Source organism: Cryptotermes secundus, unplaced genomic scaffold, assembly GCF_002891405.2.
Source record: "Cryptotermes secundus unplaced genomic scaffold, Csec_1.0 scaffold872, whole genome shotgun sequence".
NCBI lineage: Eukaryota > Metazoa > Arthropoda > Insecta > Blattodea > Kalotermitidae > Cryptotermes > Cryptotermes secundus.
The window spans coordinates 74,342-88,033 of record NW_019730114.1 but is presented as its reverse complement, the minus strand read 5'-3'; the positions used below and the strand labels follow the sequence as shown (position 1 = coordinate 88,033).

Below are 13,692 nucleotides of genomic sequence, written 5' to 3'. Positions count from 1 at the left end.
AGTCACAGGAGCAAGACACAACAAAAAGCACAATAAACACATGAAAATAGAAAGAGTGCTCCAACAGAAGAGGATAAACGTGACTTGAGTAGTGAATACGACGTAGGAAAAATCCTGAACAATTTTATATTTTAATATTTAATTTTTAACATTTATCAATATATATGATAAATATATATTTTAATTATTTTAATATGAAGACGACAAGGCATGTAATGAACTAGTTTAACGTTAAGCAAATAAGCACCTGATGATGGCACTTTTCTGCCGAAACATGTAGTGCGAGTGAGAGGAGTGAAGTAGATAAGTGTATGCACTAGAAGACAGTGAAATAAATCATGGCATTATAATTACTTGCAGTTATGAGTCATAAGATTTCAATAAATCCAATTATCTAGCCAAACCCCATGTGTAGTCACTAACATGTGACAGTATATAAGAACTGGTTTGACTTTGTGCATTGTGGATCACAGGAAACAGTGGGTAGGACACCACCTAATGAGCAATCAGTTGAAAGTACATGAGGTAGTGTAAGTATGAGAAAATCTTCATTCAGGTAATAATGTAAGGATGTCTAAAAACCATAAACTTTGGAATCTTGAAAGCATAGACATATCACAGAAGTGTTCACTTACCAGAAAGAACAAACACAATTCCCCTACCAGCCCTAACAGTCAGTCAGAGTCCAGTAACTTAAATTACCAACTAGAGGGGATGGACGAAAATATGGAAACACCTCGTGAAATGCATGCCTGAATTGAAGTGTATATTTTAGCAACGTTTGTAGGTGACGCTGTAGTATCTGCGCAATACTACTACCTGTACAACCTCCACAATACGTGCAAGCTCCATTTGTTGTCGAGACGGTGTTCTGTGCAGTTTTTAGTGCATCATGTCAGAGCTAACAGAATTTGAACGTGGGCAAATTGTTGGGACCCGTATGGTGGGTGCTTCCATAACCAAGGCAGCCGAGGTTTCTGGTGTTTTGCGAGGCACAGTATCCAAAATTATGACCGCATACAGGAGGACTGGAAAAACCACACCCGATAAACACCAGCGTGGATGGAAATGTGTGTTGAGTGATCGAGGCAGATGAACATTGCATAGGATTGTGACGAAAAATAAGAAGATTACAGCTGCAAAAGTGACCGCTGAACTGAATGTCATGCTCACAAACCCTGTCAGCACCAAAACAGTACAAAGGGAACTCCACAAGCAGAGTATTTCTGGACAAGCTGCAATTCCACATCCACTCATCAGTGATCAAAATGCCACTAAGAGGAGAGTGTGGTGCCGAAGTCATAACACCTGGACTATGGAACAATGGAAGCCTGTCATTTGGTCGGATGAGTCCACCTTCACACTATTTCTGACTTCTGGCCAAGTTTACATATGGAGAGTACCATCCAAAGCTTACGATCCAGATTGTTTGCTGCCGAGAGTGAAACATGGCAGGGGTTCGATCATGGTATGGGCAGCCATATCATGGTATTCTGTCAGACCCATTATTACCCTGCAAGGTCATGTCACTGCTAACGACTATATGACCATTTTGGGCAACCAGGTCCATCCCATGGTGCAAACTTTGTTCCCCAGTGGTGATGCCATTTACCAAGATGACAGTGCCCATGTTTACACAGCTCACATTGTCCAGGACTAGTTTTCTGAGCATGAAGATGAAGTGTCATGTCTGCCATTGCCCCCACAATTGCCAGATATAAATATTATTGAGCCTTTGTGGTCTGTTTTGGAGAGCAATCTGCGTGCACGATATCCACCTCCATCATCATTAACAGAACTTGCCAATGTTTTGCAGGAAGAATGGTACAAGGTTCCATTGCAAATCATACAGGACCTCTATTTATCCTTTCCAAGGAGACTGCAAGCAATTCTGCAAGCCAGAGGTTGTCCTACACCATATTAGTCACAGTAATGTGTCTTTTGTTGGGTGTTTCCATATTTTTGTCCATCCCTTGTAGACCCCATCATTAGTCAGTATCACATGACAGTACTAAAGGCATGTTGATTTATTCTCATTGTTTTCATATCTTCTTGTTAACCACTACAAAAAAAGTAATGCTCCTAAATGTTGCTGTACCTGCATTAATTTTTTAAACCTTAGTGCTATACAGTGTTATAGATAATTATAAGTGAGGAGGCAGATTTGAAGGTTATGTATTTTGACACATTTTCTTCTGTTATGAACATCCATTAGAACAGATTTAGAGATATTATAAAGTGTTGTTATATTGAGATTACACTTTCCTAATGTTTTATAGTATTAAACTGATTTCCTGTTGAAAAACGTCCAGAATGATGGTAAACAGAAAAATCATAGTGAATAATGGGCATGTGTGGGACTATCACAATTTCTCATTGTTATCACCTTTAATTTCTGACAGTGAGCAGTTGTATTGTGAATCTACTGTGTGATAATATAGACTATAACTATAGACTGTAACAAATCTAAACCTGATCCAGGAGGAAATTAAGAGGAGATTGAACTCAGGTAATGCTTACAAAGACAAAACAACTCCGTCCAGTGTGACTATTTAAGTTTTTACTACTTGAAAACTTAGCACCCTTACATGTTTTGGTCCTTATGGACCATTGTCAGAGGGAACATCGGTACTTATTTGGAAACTACTATCACCGTGGGTGTTCTGAGTACTAAAATACATACACACATAATGCCTGGAATGCACAATATACACAAAATCCAACTTTTCCACAACCACAGCAGCTTTCCTGGTATATGAAAGTTTTTACAATTTTTAAAACTTTGTTGCTTAAGTTAAAATTTATAAACCAAGTAGGTTCGTGTCCCTTCTCCTATGGTCTTTCTTGATGGGGGCTGAACTTGTGCCACCTGTCTATCTTGAGAAGGAGATGCTTGTATCATCTTGTGTTTGTTCGTGGTTTGCTGTGTTGTTTTCACTGTTGTGGGTGAGGGTGTTTGAGAACTGGATGATTAGGAGAATATTTGGACTGAAGAGAGATGAAATGACAGGAGGTTGGAGAAAACTGCATAATGAGGAGCTTCATAACTTGTACTCTTCTCTAAGTGTAATTAGAATGATCAAGTCAAGGAGGATGAGGTGGACAGGACATGTAGCACGAATGGGAGAGAGGAGGAATGCATATAGAATATAGAACATTGGTGGGAAAGCCAGAAGGAAGGATACCACTTGGAAGACCAAGTAGTAGGTGGGTGGACAATATTAAAATGGATCTTAGAGAGATAGGATAGGATGGGATGGTATGGGTTGGATTGATCTGGCTCAGGTTAGGGACCAGTGGAAGGCTCTTGTGAATGATAATGAACTTTCAGGTTGCTTAAAATGCTGGGATGTTCTTGAGCAGGTGCACAATTGGCGGCTTCTCAAGAAGGGTTCAGCTTCATGAGTGAGTGATGAGTGAGCAGTTGTATGGTGGGTAGTTATGCTTTTTCACATGCTCTGTGTTCTGTAAAAGAAATCAGGTGGCCCAAACATTTCTGATTGGCACTGCTGAACTATGTAACCAGTTTTAAGTTATCAGGCATGATATTTTTGTCAGGAATAAAGTGTTGCAATGCAGTGGGGGAGACGGCCGTCTTACTAATGTCACTTTCCCAGATTTAAACAAAAAGAAGAATGCTTCTCTCAGTAACAACACCCCTATGCTTCTCTCATGATTTATAAGACATGTTCATATAGTACCATATGTTTGTCAAAAAATGGAAGAATATGAAAAATCAGTCACTGGCTGTCAAGCTGCCATGTGAAAAAAAATAAATGGAAAAGTTACAGATTGGGATAGTCCAAGCAAAGTAAGGTGAAACAGTCGACACTAGACCAGAATATTCATGGGAGAGTTGTCAAGAGTCTTAAAATAATATAAAATTAATTATTACCAATTACAAAATATTTTCCCTAATGCATTTCATTCATCACGTGTTGGCATTACCATGTATATGTGTTGGATTATGATGAAGCCTTCTGCGTCCTCTGTACTATAAATATTTCTTCAGCATTAAACTTTTAGTATTCTGTTTTTTACACATTCTATTATACATGTCATTTGTCATCATCATCCATTGACATGCACATGTTTTAGCTTATGAAGAAACCTTTTTTTTTCCCCTTAAATACTACTACTACTTCAACAGTATCCATGTCCACTCTCTCTATATGTCTCCTGAGTGCCTGTCACCTAGATCTTGGTCTCCCCACTGGTCATTTATTTGGCTTTAATTTCCTTCCTCAAAGAATTAGATTTTGGATTGTTAGTCCATATCACTGTGTCCTTAGTTTAAGCATTTTTTTCACAGTGTATAACATTATAAACAGTATATGCTTAATGCTTGTGTATTTCCAGAAGGAATTCGTTTAACACATTTGTCTTGTGGGTGTGATGTTGTGTGGGCCTGTAATGATCTGGGGGATGTGTATATGGCTGATGGACCTCCACACTCCCTACCAAGTTCATTTCTGTCTCCTGCTTGGAAAACTGTTGATAAGTCACAACAGATGAATGGTTGTCATCAGAGCACAGCACAACGAAAGACTTTTTTCACCAAGGTATGAACAGACATGCAGAAAACAAAATAGTCATGTATACTTGAATGCTGTTTATTGTGCCAACATGCGCTATTTTTAAGTAATGTTAAAGAAAAGGCTGCTCAAGCGGTTAATCGCTGGCTTCCCACTGTGGCAGCCTGGGTTCGATCCTGGGTCTGGTCAAGTGGGATTTGTGGTGGATAAAGTGGCGCAGGGGCAGGTTTTCTCCGAGTAGTTCGGTTTCCCCTGCCAATCTTCATTCCACCACTTGCTCCACAATCACCCTCAGCTATCATCTGGGGCTGGTACAGTAGGCCAGAAGTGGCCACAATACAAGGGACTTAGTCCAACCCCACTAGCAATAAAAAAATGATAAAGAAAATCTGATCTCTTACTTGGATTCAGATATTGTCGCATAGAACTGAATAGCAATTTTCATAAGTACAACTTTATATTTTATTGATAAAATAAATCTTCCTTAGGACTTAAATTTATCGTATTATTAACAAAATTGGTCTTTCTTCACTTGAGTTTTTTCAAAGTAAACTGTTGTGAAATAATTAGTTTCTATATTTATTTTGATGACTTTATGAATTTATATTTCAATTAACTTGTTTTCTTTTATTTTCCATCGTTGGCAGACAATAAAATAATATAATCATACATAACTTCTGCTCAGTAAAACTGGTTGTGATCTTTAGCAGTCAGACCAGAGATGAATAAAAACTATATACTGTATGAAAGGATTTTCTATGTAAGGTAAAATATGTAGAATTGTTGTAGATGCCTTAACTGTATTGGCATCATAACTGAAAGGAGGGTTTATTAGACTGTGGATTCTCAGCTTGTAAAATTGTTCATGACACTGGGAAATTGTGTAAGGTTTAAGCTTTCACAATGAATAAATGTGCTAAAATCTTCTTGGGTTATCAGCCTTGTCAGTGGTGACTTAAAGACCAACATTTTAGAGATCTCTGCTGCCATTATCAGGATCATGGTTGACGTTAACCATAATCATGGAAATGGAGGTCTCTAAAATGTTGGTTTTTAACTCAGCATTGACACTGCTGATCACCCAAAAAGATTTTAGTACATGTGCAAAAATTGTTTCAAAGTTGCAAAAGATTTGCTAAGAAATGGTCAGATATCTTAGAAATCAGGATATAGGGATGAGAAGACATTGATTTTCTTTTGCCATGAAGTCAAATTTCACTTTGAATGTAGCTTTTTAAGTTCTTACATATTTTTATCTGTGAAGCTTCAAAAAGTCCATGCCCAAACTACATATCCAATATCAGGCATGTTTGATATTACCGCATCATGGAAGGTCAGATACTGATGCTTCAGAGAACTGTGCTGCCTCCATTGGCAGGGTTGGAAGTGTGTATGGTGAGGAATTTGTTGGGTTATATACAGCGGTTGTGAGGAAGGTGGTCACTCATACCCACTAGAGAGGGTGCGGAAATGGACCTTTGTTTGGGCCATTGGGAATTATGAGCAGAAAAATGCCTACTTTCAGGGTTAGAGTACTTTCTTTTATGAAAGGGAAAGATACAGTTGTGAGAATTGGTAACCACTTTCAGTTCCGAAGTATGCTTTTTTGTTTCCCAACAAGCACTGTACAAGTGCACATTTAGTAAACATTCTCCATGGCAAAGATTTCAATTTCACAAGCAATCCTTGTTTTAGTAAGGTATAGTAAAAGCATTTAATATCATCTGTCACTGTTATGTGAAGAACACTTTCATATCAAAAGTAAAAAAAGAATGTGGGTGTAATAAATTTTGCAGATTGAAGATTTCATCATTGTTAACTTTTTCAGGTTTTTGTGGGACCACAGACATACATGGTATGGGCCCTAGACAATAAGAAGAATATATATGTAAGAGAAGGCATCAGTAATGATTCTGAACTTGGAACAGGCTGGGTTTTAGTCTCTGGAATTGAAGCTGTTGATCTCAGTATTAGGTACGTTACACATTTTATGCCACAGGACCTAATGTTATAGAGGCACAGAACCGCTGTTCCATGGGTTTGCTGGATTCATTACAGATTTTCAGCATTCCTTACCTACCTCTTATGTCTTACAAAAACGTAATATGTTAGAATTCTGGGAATAACAAGCCCTCACTTTTGTTCTGAATTCATAATAAAGTGGTGCCTTCTTCAGCCATTATCATTGAAATTAAATATAATCCTTTTCTGTGTGTAAAAAAATTGGATTCTTTCATTGTTGTCAGGAGGCAGAAGCCAAGAAAACAGAGAAAGACCATTTTGAAACAGTTAAGAAATACAAATGGACAAACACCCTGGTAATTTTCATCTCAGAATTAGTATGTGATGGAATGAAAACATAATGTTTTTGATACATGTCCTTCTAGTGGCACAGCAGTGTGGGCTCTCTCCCCTGAGGGTGGTGTCTATTGCAGATGTGGTATCACTAATACTAATGTCATTGGAGATTACTGGAAGAAGATACCTGGTTCAGTTACGGCAGTAACAGGTAAAGTATTGCCCAGCATAAAGTAGCCTAAAAGATAACAACCTATGAGGACATGCATATTGCAAATGTCAGAGGGAGCTGTTAGTTTCTTTTTCTGTCTTTTGTTGGGGTACCTGGCTGCAAAAGTGCAATGATTATGTCTAAAGATGTTTATATTGTGGAATAATTTTTCTTTTCATTCAGAAGATTCTGCAGATACTGCAGCAAGTTTTCCTCATGTGTTTCATTTCCAGATCAAGTGCATTCTGCTCATCATACCCTTCAGGTTTCAGATATTGTGGGGATTGTAGATATCTTACCTGTAAAGACTTCTACAAGAATACCCTTTCATGGTTCCAGAGTGAGAAACGTTTGGGATCATTATGAAGACAGCCCAACATGCCATAACTCCATGGAACAGGGTCCTTAAGAAATTAATTGTTCCTCAGCTAGCTCAGAAATGTCCCACATATTATGGAAATTAAAGGTTTACTGCCATGATAACAAAAGGCTGTGCTGGTTCTTGACCTGAGACAAATTAAAGTAGTCAACAGCCTTCCAACTTCGAGATTCATTTTAATATTATTCTTTCATCCAGGTCTTCAGAGTGGTCTCTTCCCTTCAAGTTTACTGAGTGGACTTCATATGTATTTTTTGTGAGTGTAGGTGGGGGTCTGGATTGGTGAATAGATTTATTGACCACTTACAGGTCGTAACTACAAATAATTGTAACACTACTGCTGATGTCCTCTAGTCAAAAGACTGGAATATCTGAAGAGTTTAACAAAGATGTAAAACTTTCCATCAGAGACCCAAATGACTTTATTGCTTCCAACTGCTTTATGGCACCAGAGAATGTTAAAGTATTTCCAGTGTTACAAGTAGGAATGATTTTATAATGCAGAACTACTATGTGAAGAAGTGGGAAACTAGTTTTTTACAACATGCATCAAGATTTCAAGAAAAAAATTAAAAATAGTTTATAACTTTTTTCTACATATTTTCAAATCTTACGTTACAATATGTGACACTGTGTTCTTTGCTGATAAAAACAAAGTTAATGTGATTCATTTATCATAAAAATTGTATTAGATACAGCATTTTCAAATTCGGTGCAAGCTCCCTAGCAGGAACAGGCATTTAAACACAGAGCAACAATGGGCATTTAAATAAACTCCGGCTAGCTCAAGCTATCACCATTTCAAAAGTCCAGCATTTAAAGGTTAGAAACAACGTTTTAGATATGGACTAGCCTCTAACAAAAATGAGTACCAGAAATTAATTAAATAATTTTCCTGGGGAGTAAAGTGTGGCCGGCGCGTAAGGCTGACAATCTTACCGCCATCTTCAAGCCAATTGTCTAGATAATGTGGGACCCTCAACGTCTCACAACCATATGGGCCTTCACGGCCTGGTACAGGGATAGCATTACTATTTTTTTTTTTAACTTTACTAGCCCTATCGATTGGACCCAACTGAGAAGCCTTTTACTTGAGGACAGAGACAGAGCCCAGTCTCTGAAACGTTTTTAAATATCTAAAAGAGGACAGTGGATAATGTACAAAAAATAAATAATTGAACTGTATAACCCTTTTCATTGTGTTTCTTTAGTGTATAAATATCACTTGTTAGTGGTTTCAAGAATATTGATTTACTGGTACATGATTTTTGTATCTTTATTTCTGATTGCAGCCACACAATGTCACGTGCTCAAGGCTTGCTGTTGCTGTGAATGAGTGAATTGATTAATTAGTTATGGCTGAACAGGTTTTCATTAAGCTTAATTCCCTTGGCTGTTGCTGATGTATCATCATTTGATCATAACATGCAATTTTTTTTATTTTTACCTTTTATTTTGTATGGATGTGAAACTTACTCTTGCACACTAAGGGAGATCATAGGTGCATGATGTTTCAGAACAGGGTGTCAAGGAGAATATTTGGAAGCACGTTTCAGAGACTGAATTCTGTCCCTGTCCTCAGGTAAAACCTACTCAGTTGAGTCCAGTTGAGACAGAATCCAGTCTCCAAAACATTTTGTTTTGAAAAAGAAACAGGACAGTTTTTTTAAAAATAGACAAGATGATAGATAATGTCCAAAAACATAATACTTGTAGCAATATACCATCGTCACAAACTTTTAGATCTTATGAGAATATTTGGACCCAAAAGAGGAAGTAATAGGGGGATGATGAGAAGCTTTGTATATAAGATTTGAGGTTTTCCTTGTGGTGAAAATTGATATTGTCTTCTAGGTTATGTCACTGTGTAGTTTTGTAGGTGGGTACCAGTGTTTTGGAGGAACATACTATCTCAGTAGATAGAGAGGAGCTTCATATTTTGCACTGTTTGTTGATTAGGGTAATTAAGTCCAGGACTGTGGTATGGTCAGGACATGTAACATATATTGTGAAATTACAAATGCACACAACATTTCACCTAAAGAGAGAGGCAGCTTAGGTGATCTAGGCCTAAATGGGAGAATGAGATTAATGTGAAGCTGAAAGAAATAGGGTATGATGGTATAGACTGGAATCATTTTGTAACATTTGAGGTTCTCGTTTCTCCCCCACCCCTGCCCCATTTGTCTGTGTTATATTGATTGTATTGACTTAGGGGGAACTTGTAGTCACCACTTAAGGACTCAGGCTTCTTCTAGATCCACAGTGCACCCCCATTGTTGCTTGGGCTCTTTACGGGCCTTGTCCTTAGCTACAGCCAAAGCCCTCCACACTGAGGCCTTTTTACTTTCCTTCATCTCTACTCATGCAGAGCCAAAGGTCATAGATCTTATGCCCAGCCATTTGGGGCACTGACATAATGCTATCTTCTGTTGGACTGCTGGTAGCAGGATACCCAAGATGCCACTGTCATTCACCAACAGGGACATCAGAGCCATCACTGGTCCCAGCTGGACACACTAACAAGCAACAGCCCAGCCCCCAGTTTCCCTCAGAAGGCACTTCTTGACCACCACCTTCTGCTAGTCAGACATTTCTTCTTGCTGTACAGACTGTTCACCCAAATGAAGTGGTTTCATTCAGTTTTAACTTCCTAGGCCCCTCATGAATGCTCTTGAAAGCTAATAGCTACTTCCTTTCAGCAGCAGGGGGCAACATCTTAGCCTTCCAGTGCAAGAGAAAGCTCTTCTCTTGAACTGCTGACAGGCAGGAAGTCTACAGCTACCTACAGTCTTTCACTGGCATGGACAGCTGACCTCCCACCACTGGCCCCAACTGGATCTATAGCCAAGTGTAACCGTTTGCCTTCACGTTTGGCACCACTTTTTGTGCTCGCTCTGCACTCCTTTGTTGAGCGACACTTTCCTCTCTAACTGCACTTCACTCACCTTTACTTCCCCTTTGTTGGTTGGTTAGTCACACGTTCATCGCTCCTCTCCTTCTTCTTCTTCTTAGGTTGGGCGTCAGTAAGCTCAGGTGATGTCGGCTTACAGCAGTCATAGGTTTATTTTGGAAAGGGGATAAACATGATAGTCAACTAGTTCAGCTGTGGGTAAAGCTGAGATCCTTCTCAAAGCGTCTGATAGGGCCTTGCTCAGGACGGGAAGGGGAGTAGTTGGTTCAGTGCTACTTTTAACCGTGATCATTTATTCATATCAACACTTTCCTTCACCTGATGACACACACAGTCAATATAAAGGAAGCTTATATATAGGTCCTTATATAGTATAACGGACGTTATTAGCACAATTTACACTTTAGCACTTTGAATTTGGGCTTGTTCAGAACAGCGGAGCCACAGATTTTGTTTCTAAATTGTTCACGAGTAGCAGGCCACTCACTTGGCGACTGACCTGTGACTGCCTTGTCTGAAAATACTGAGGTCCCCTGGATGTCAGTTCCTCAGCTAAGTCACCCCCCTCCCCTTAATTCCACTGATTGGGTAATTTTGAAAAGTAGGAGTTCACACAATTTCTGGATCTCCAATCAGCTAGCTGTAGTTTGGGACTTTGAACCTTAAAGTCCTAATGTCGTTTTTGACAGCACACTGACAGATAACCTGCTTGGCATGGGTTTCAAAACCGCCTACTTTTAAGTTACGATGTGCCGGACCTGTCAGTGATCAAATTCTCGAAGTTTTCCTCTGTGCTACTCGCAAACAAAATTTCTCAGAAAAAGCCAGTAAGATTTGGAATAAGTCCATTCCTGAAAACAAGAATTTGACTATGTCCCACTGGCTTGATTATTACTTGTGATCTGCAATTAATTTTTGTTACTGATTATTCTAATTATACTTAAACTAGTGAGTGACAGTGGAGTGGTCACACAAGTTCCAGCTGACGCTACAGTTTCTTACACAAGATATGTCCCTGAAGATAGTATACTTCATAGACATTGCCATGAGAACCTCAGAGTGTTTTATCTTGTGGGATGTGATGCCATATAGTCAGGTAGAATTTACCACTGCATTTCGGACCAACATCCTGCTGTATCTTCAGGGTCGAAGAGCAGAACAAGGAAGCAGCAGCAGGCATAGTAACTTTCACTCTGCTGCTTACTTAGCTTGTCAGTTCTGAAGATGGAGGCAGTACATGCCAGACTACATGGCATCATATCCCTGAAGACAGTACTTTTCTTGGATTCGTCATGTTCAGAATATGGTCCACTCGTGGCTTGTAAAATGGTAGTGATCTAAGGTAGAGAATCTTTTGACCAGCTGACTGAGTGTCAGCTTCTGAAGAATGGCTCTGCTTCATGCAGTTTGTTCTTGTTCTTACTATGTACCGGTTTTAGAACCATTTGTTTATATGTTACTCTTTTTTTTAGCATCTGTGAGTGATGGTTTGTGGGCTTTGGACAAGAACCACAGACTCCTGAGGCATCATCAATTTACAGTGAAGATGGGCAAGTCAGCTCCAACTTCAAGTGTTGCTGTCAACTGCACTTCTGATGGTGACTGGGAAGTTGTGACATGTGGCACATTTTTGTAACATATTATTGTATTACAGTGAGTAGAATAGATGTTCAGAGCTCACACATCCCAATATTCTGTTACAGACAAGTGTACCATACCAATATATGGGATAAATTCTTTAAGGTGTATTTTTACAGTAATGATTAATGCTAGAAGTTTGATACATAATTTGTTGATGATTCTTATTTAGTTCTGATAGGAATGGCATGTCAGTGATATGGTTTGAAGTTGTAGTTATCTTCACATATGCATGCATGTGTGACACACACACACACAGGAACACATGCACTATATCTTATACATATGTGTGCAGACTTTCAGTTTAATTGTATTTCATGTTCACTTATATTAATTTTACTTCCAGTAGTTTGTCTTTCAATTATAGCATTTGAAACATTCCCCCAACCAGAGACCCAGAAACTGCAGAAAACTGTAGCTTACTTGTACTTGATTATATCCATGTTAACCTTATGTCTCTGCTGGAAACAGCATTTCGATTTAGGTTGTATAGACAGGTGATGATTACCCAGAAGTTTTTTTGCAGTGGTTTCTCACTTTGCAGTCATTTTTGTTCCTACATCAGGAGTAATCTTGCAACATTTCTGCAGAAATGAAGAAGCCATATTTTCACATTACTGTTCTTGCTGTGTAAGATCTGATTGACATGACTGGCTGTTGTCAGCAATGACCACAAGTCTCAGGTAATATAATGAATGGCTAGTAACTGTCAAGAATACCCAATCTCCTGTACCAGTGTCAGTCAAATAATAGTTTGGCAACACTGACCCTTCAGTGTCAGTAGTGCCCAAGGGTAGATCTTCAGTGATAAACTGACGAAATATAATTTATTGAACTGTAATTTTCAAGCTACTGGGATGAAACATAAATGAAAATACAGCCTTCAAAAGGAATACAATTTTATTTTACGTATAAAATCAAGTGGCGATAGATGTTTTGAGAATGGCTGAGAAATAAATAAAAATAAAACTTTAAAAGGCATTCACAGTTTGTTACATAGGTAATCAAGCAGTAGTAAACTTTTTTAAAAATCCTCATGACATTTATAAACCCTCCACTTCCTTTCCAGCCCTCCATGCATGCACAGAGTATGCAAGGACACACAAGAAAGCATTAGCCTGGATGATAAGTATCACTGTCTGTGTAGTTGATTTTTAACACCCCTAGGTGGAGGGTATTGTTCACAGTGCTGCAGGGGATTGGCTGTTATTGACAATGGTTAGGCAGTCTGCAATGTTGCTACTTTTTAATCTTTGGTTGTAACTTATAGTATAATATAGTGGTATACATTTAATTAAAATATGATTAATCATGATGCTACAAGCATTACTCATTGTGAACTAAACTTTGTCTCCTTGTTACTTTTTAAACATTGAAAACATTATACAAGGGTACAAATGGATGAAGCTGTAAGTGACATTTCAGCGTAAAATTTCACAGAAATTACCATGGTAACCATATCTGCTTAGTGAATTGTTATAGCAGAAAGTAAAATCATGTTACTATACTATATATTATTAGTATTGTCACGTGTTGGGTGTATAACACGACAAATAACTTCACGCTGTATTGGATGTAGCGAATTTATCAGACACTCGCTCTCACAATCACACAATTTACAGTCTCACAATTACTGCCATCAGCAGTGTCACAAATATTCCTCCTGTTTCCATTCACTCCGGCGAATGCTAGACTTGCAACTGTCTTCAGCGGCTGG

General features: G+C 38.5%; 1 protein-coding gene across 5 annotated transcripts in view; it reads left to right on the top strand.

The window, feature by feature from the left end:
* LOC111866239 (tectonin beta-propeller repeat-containing protein 2) overlaps positions 1 to 13,169 on the top strand; it is a 76,849-nt gene extending 63,680 nt beyond the window's left edge. For all 5 annotated transcript variants that reach the window (XM_023855008.2, XM_023855005.2, XM_023855006.2 and 2 more), the window contains 4 exons: positions 4,360 to 4,562; positions 6,364 to 6,509; positions 6,923 to 7,044; positions 11,810 to 13,169. In XM_023855008.2, coding sequence (XP_023710776.1) covers positions 4,360 to 4,562; positions 6,364 to 6,509; positions 6,923 to 7,044; positions 11,810 to 11,973 — 635 coding nt within the window. In that variant the 3' untranslated portion in view covers positions 11,974 to 13,169. The remainder of the gene's footprint in view (positions 1 to 4,359; positions 4,563 to 6,363; positions 6,510 to 6,922; positions 7,045 to 11,809) is intronic.
* The last annotated feature ends 523 nt before the right edge of the window (positions 13,170 to 13,692 follow it).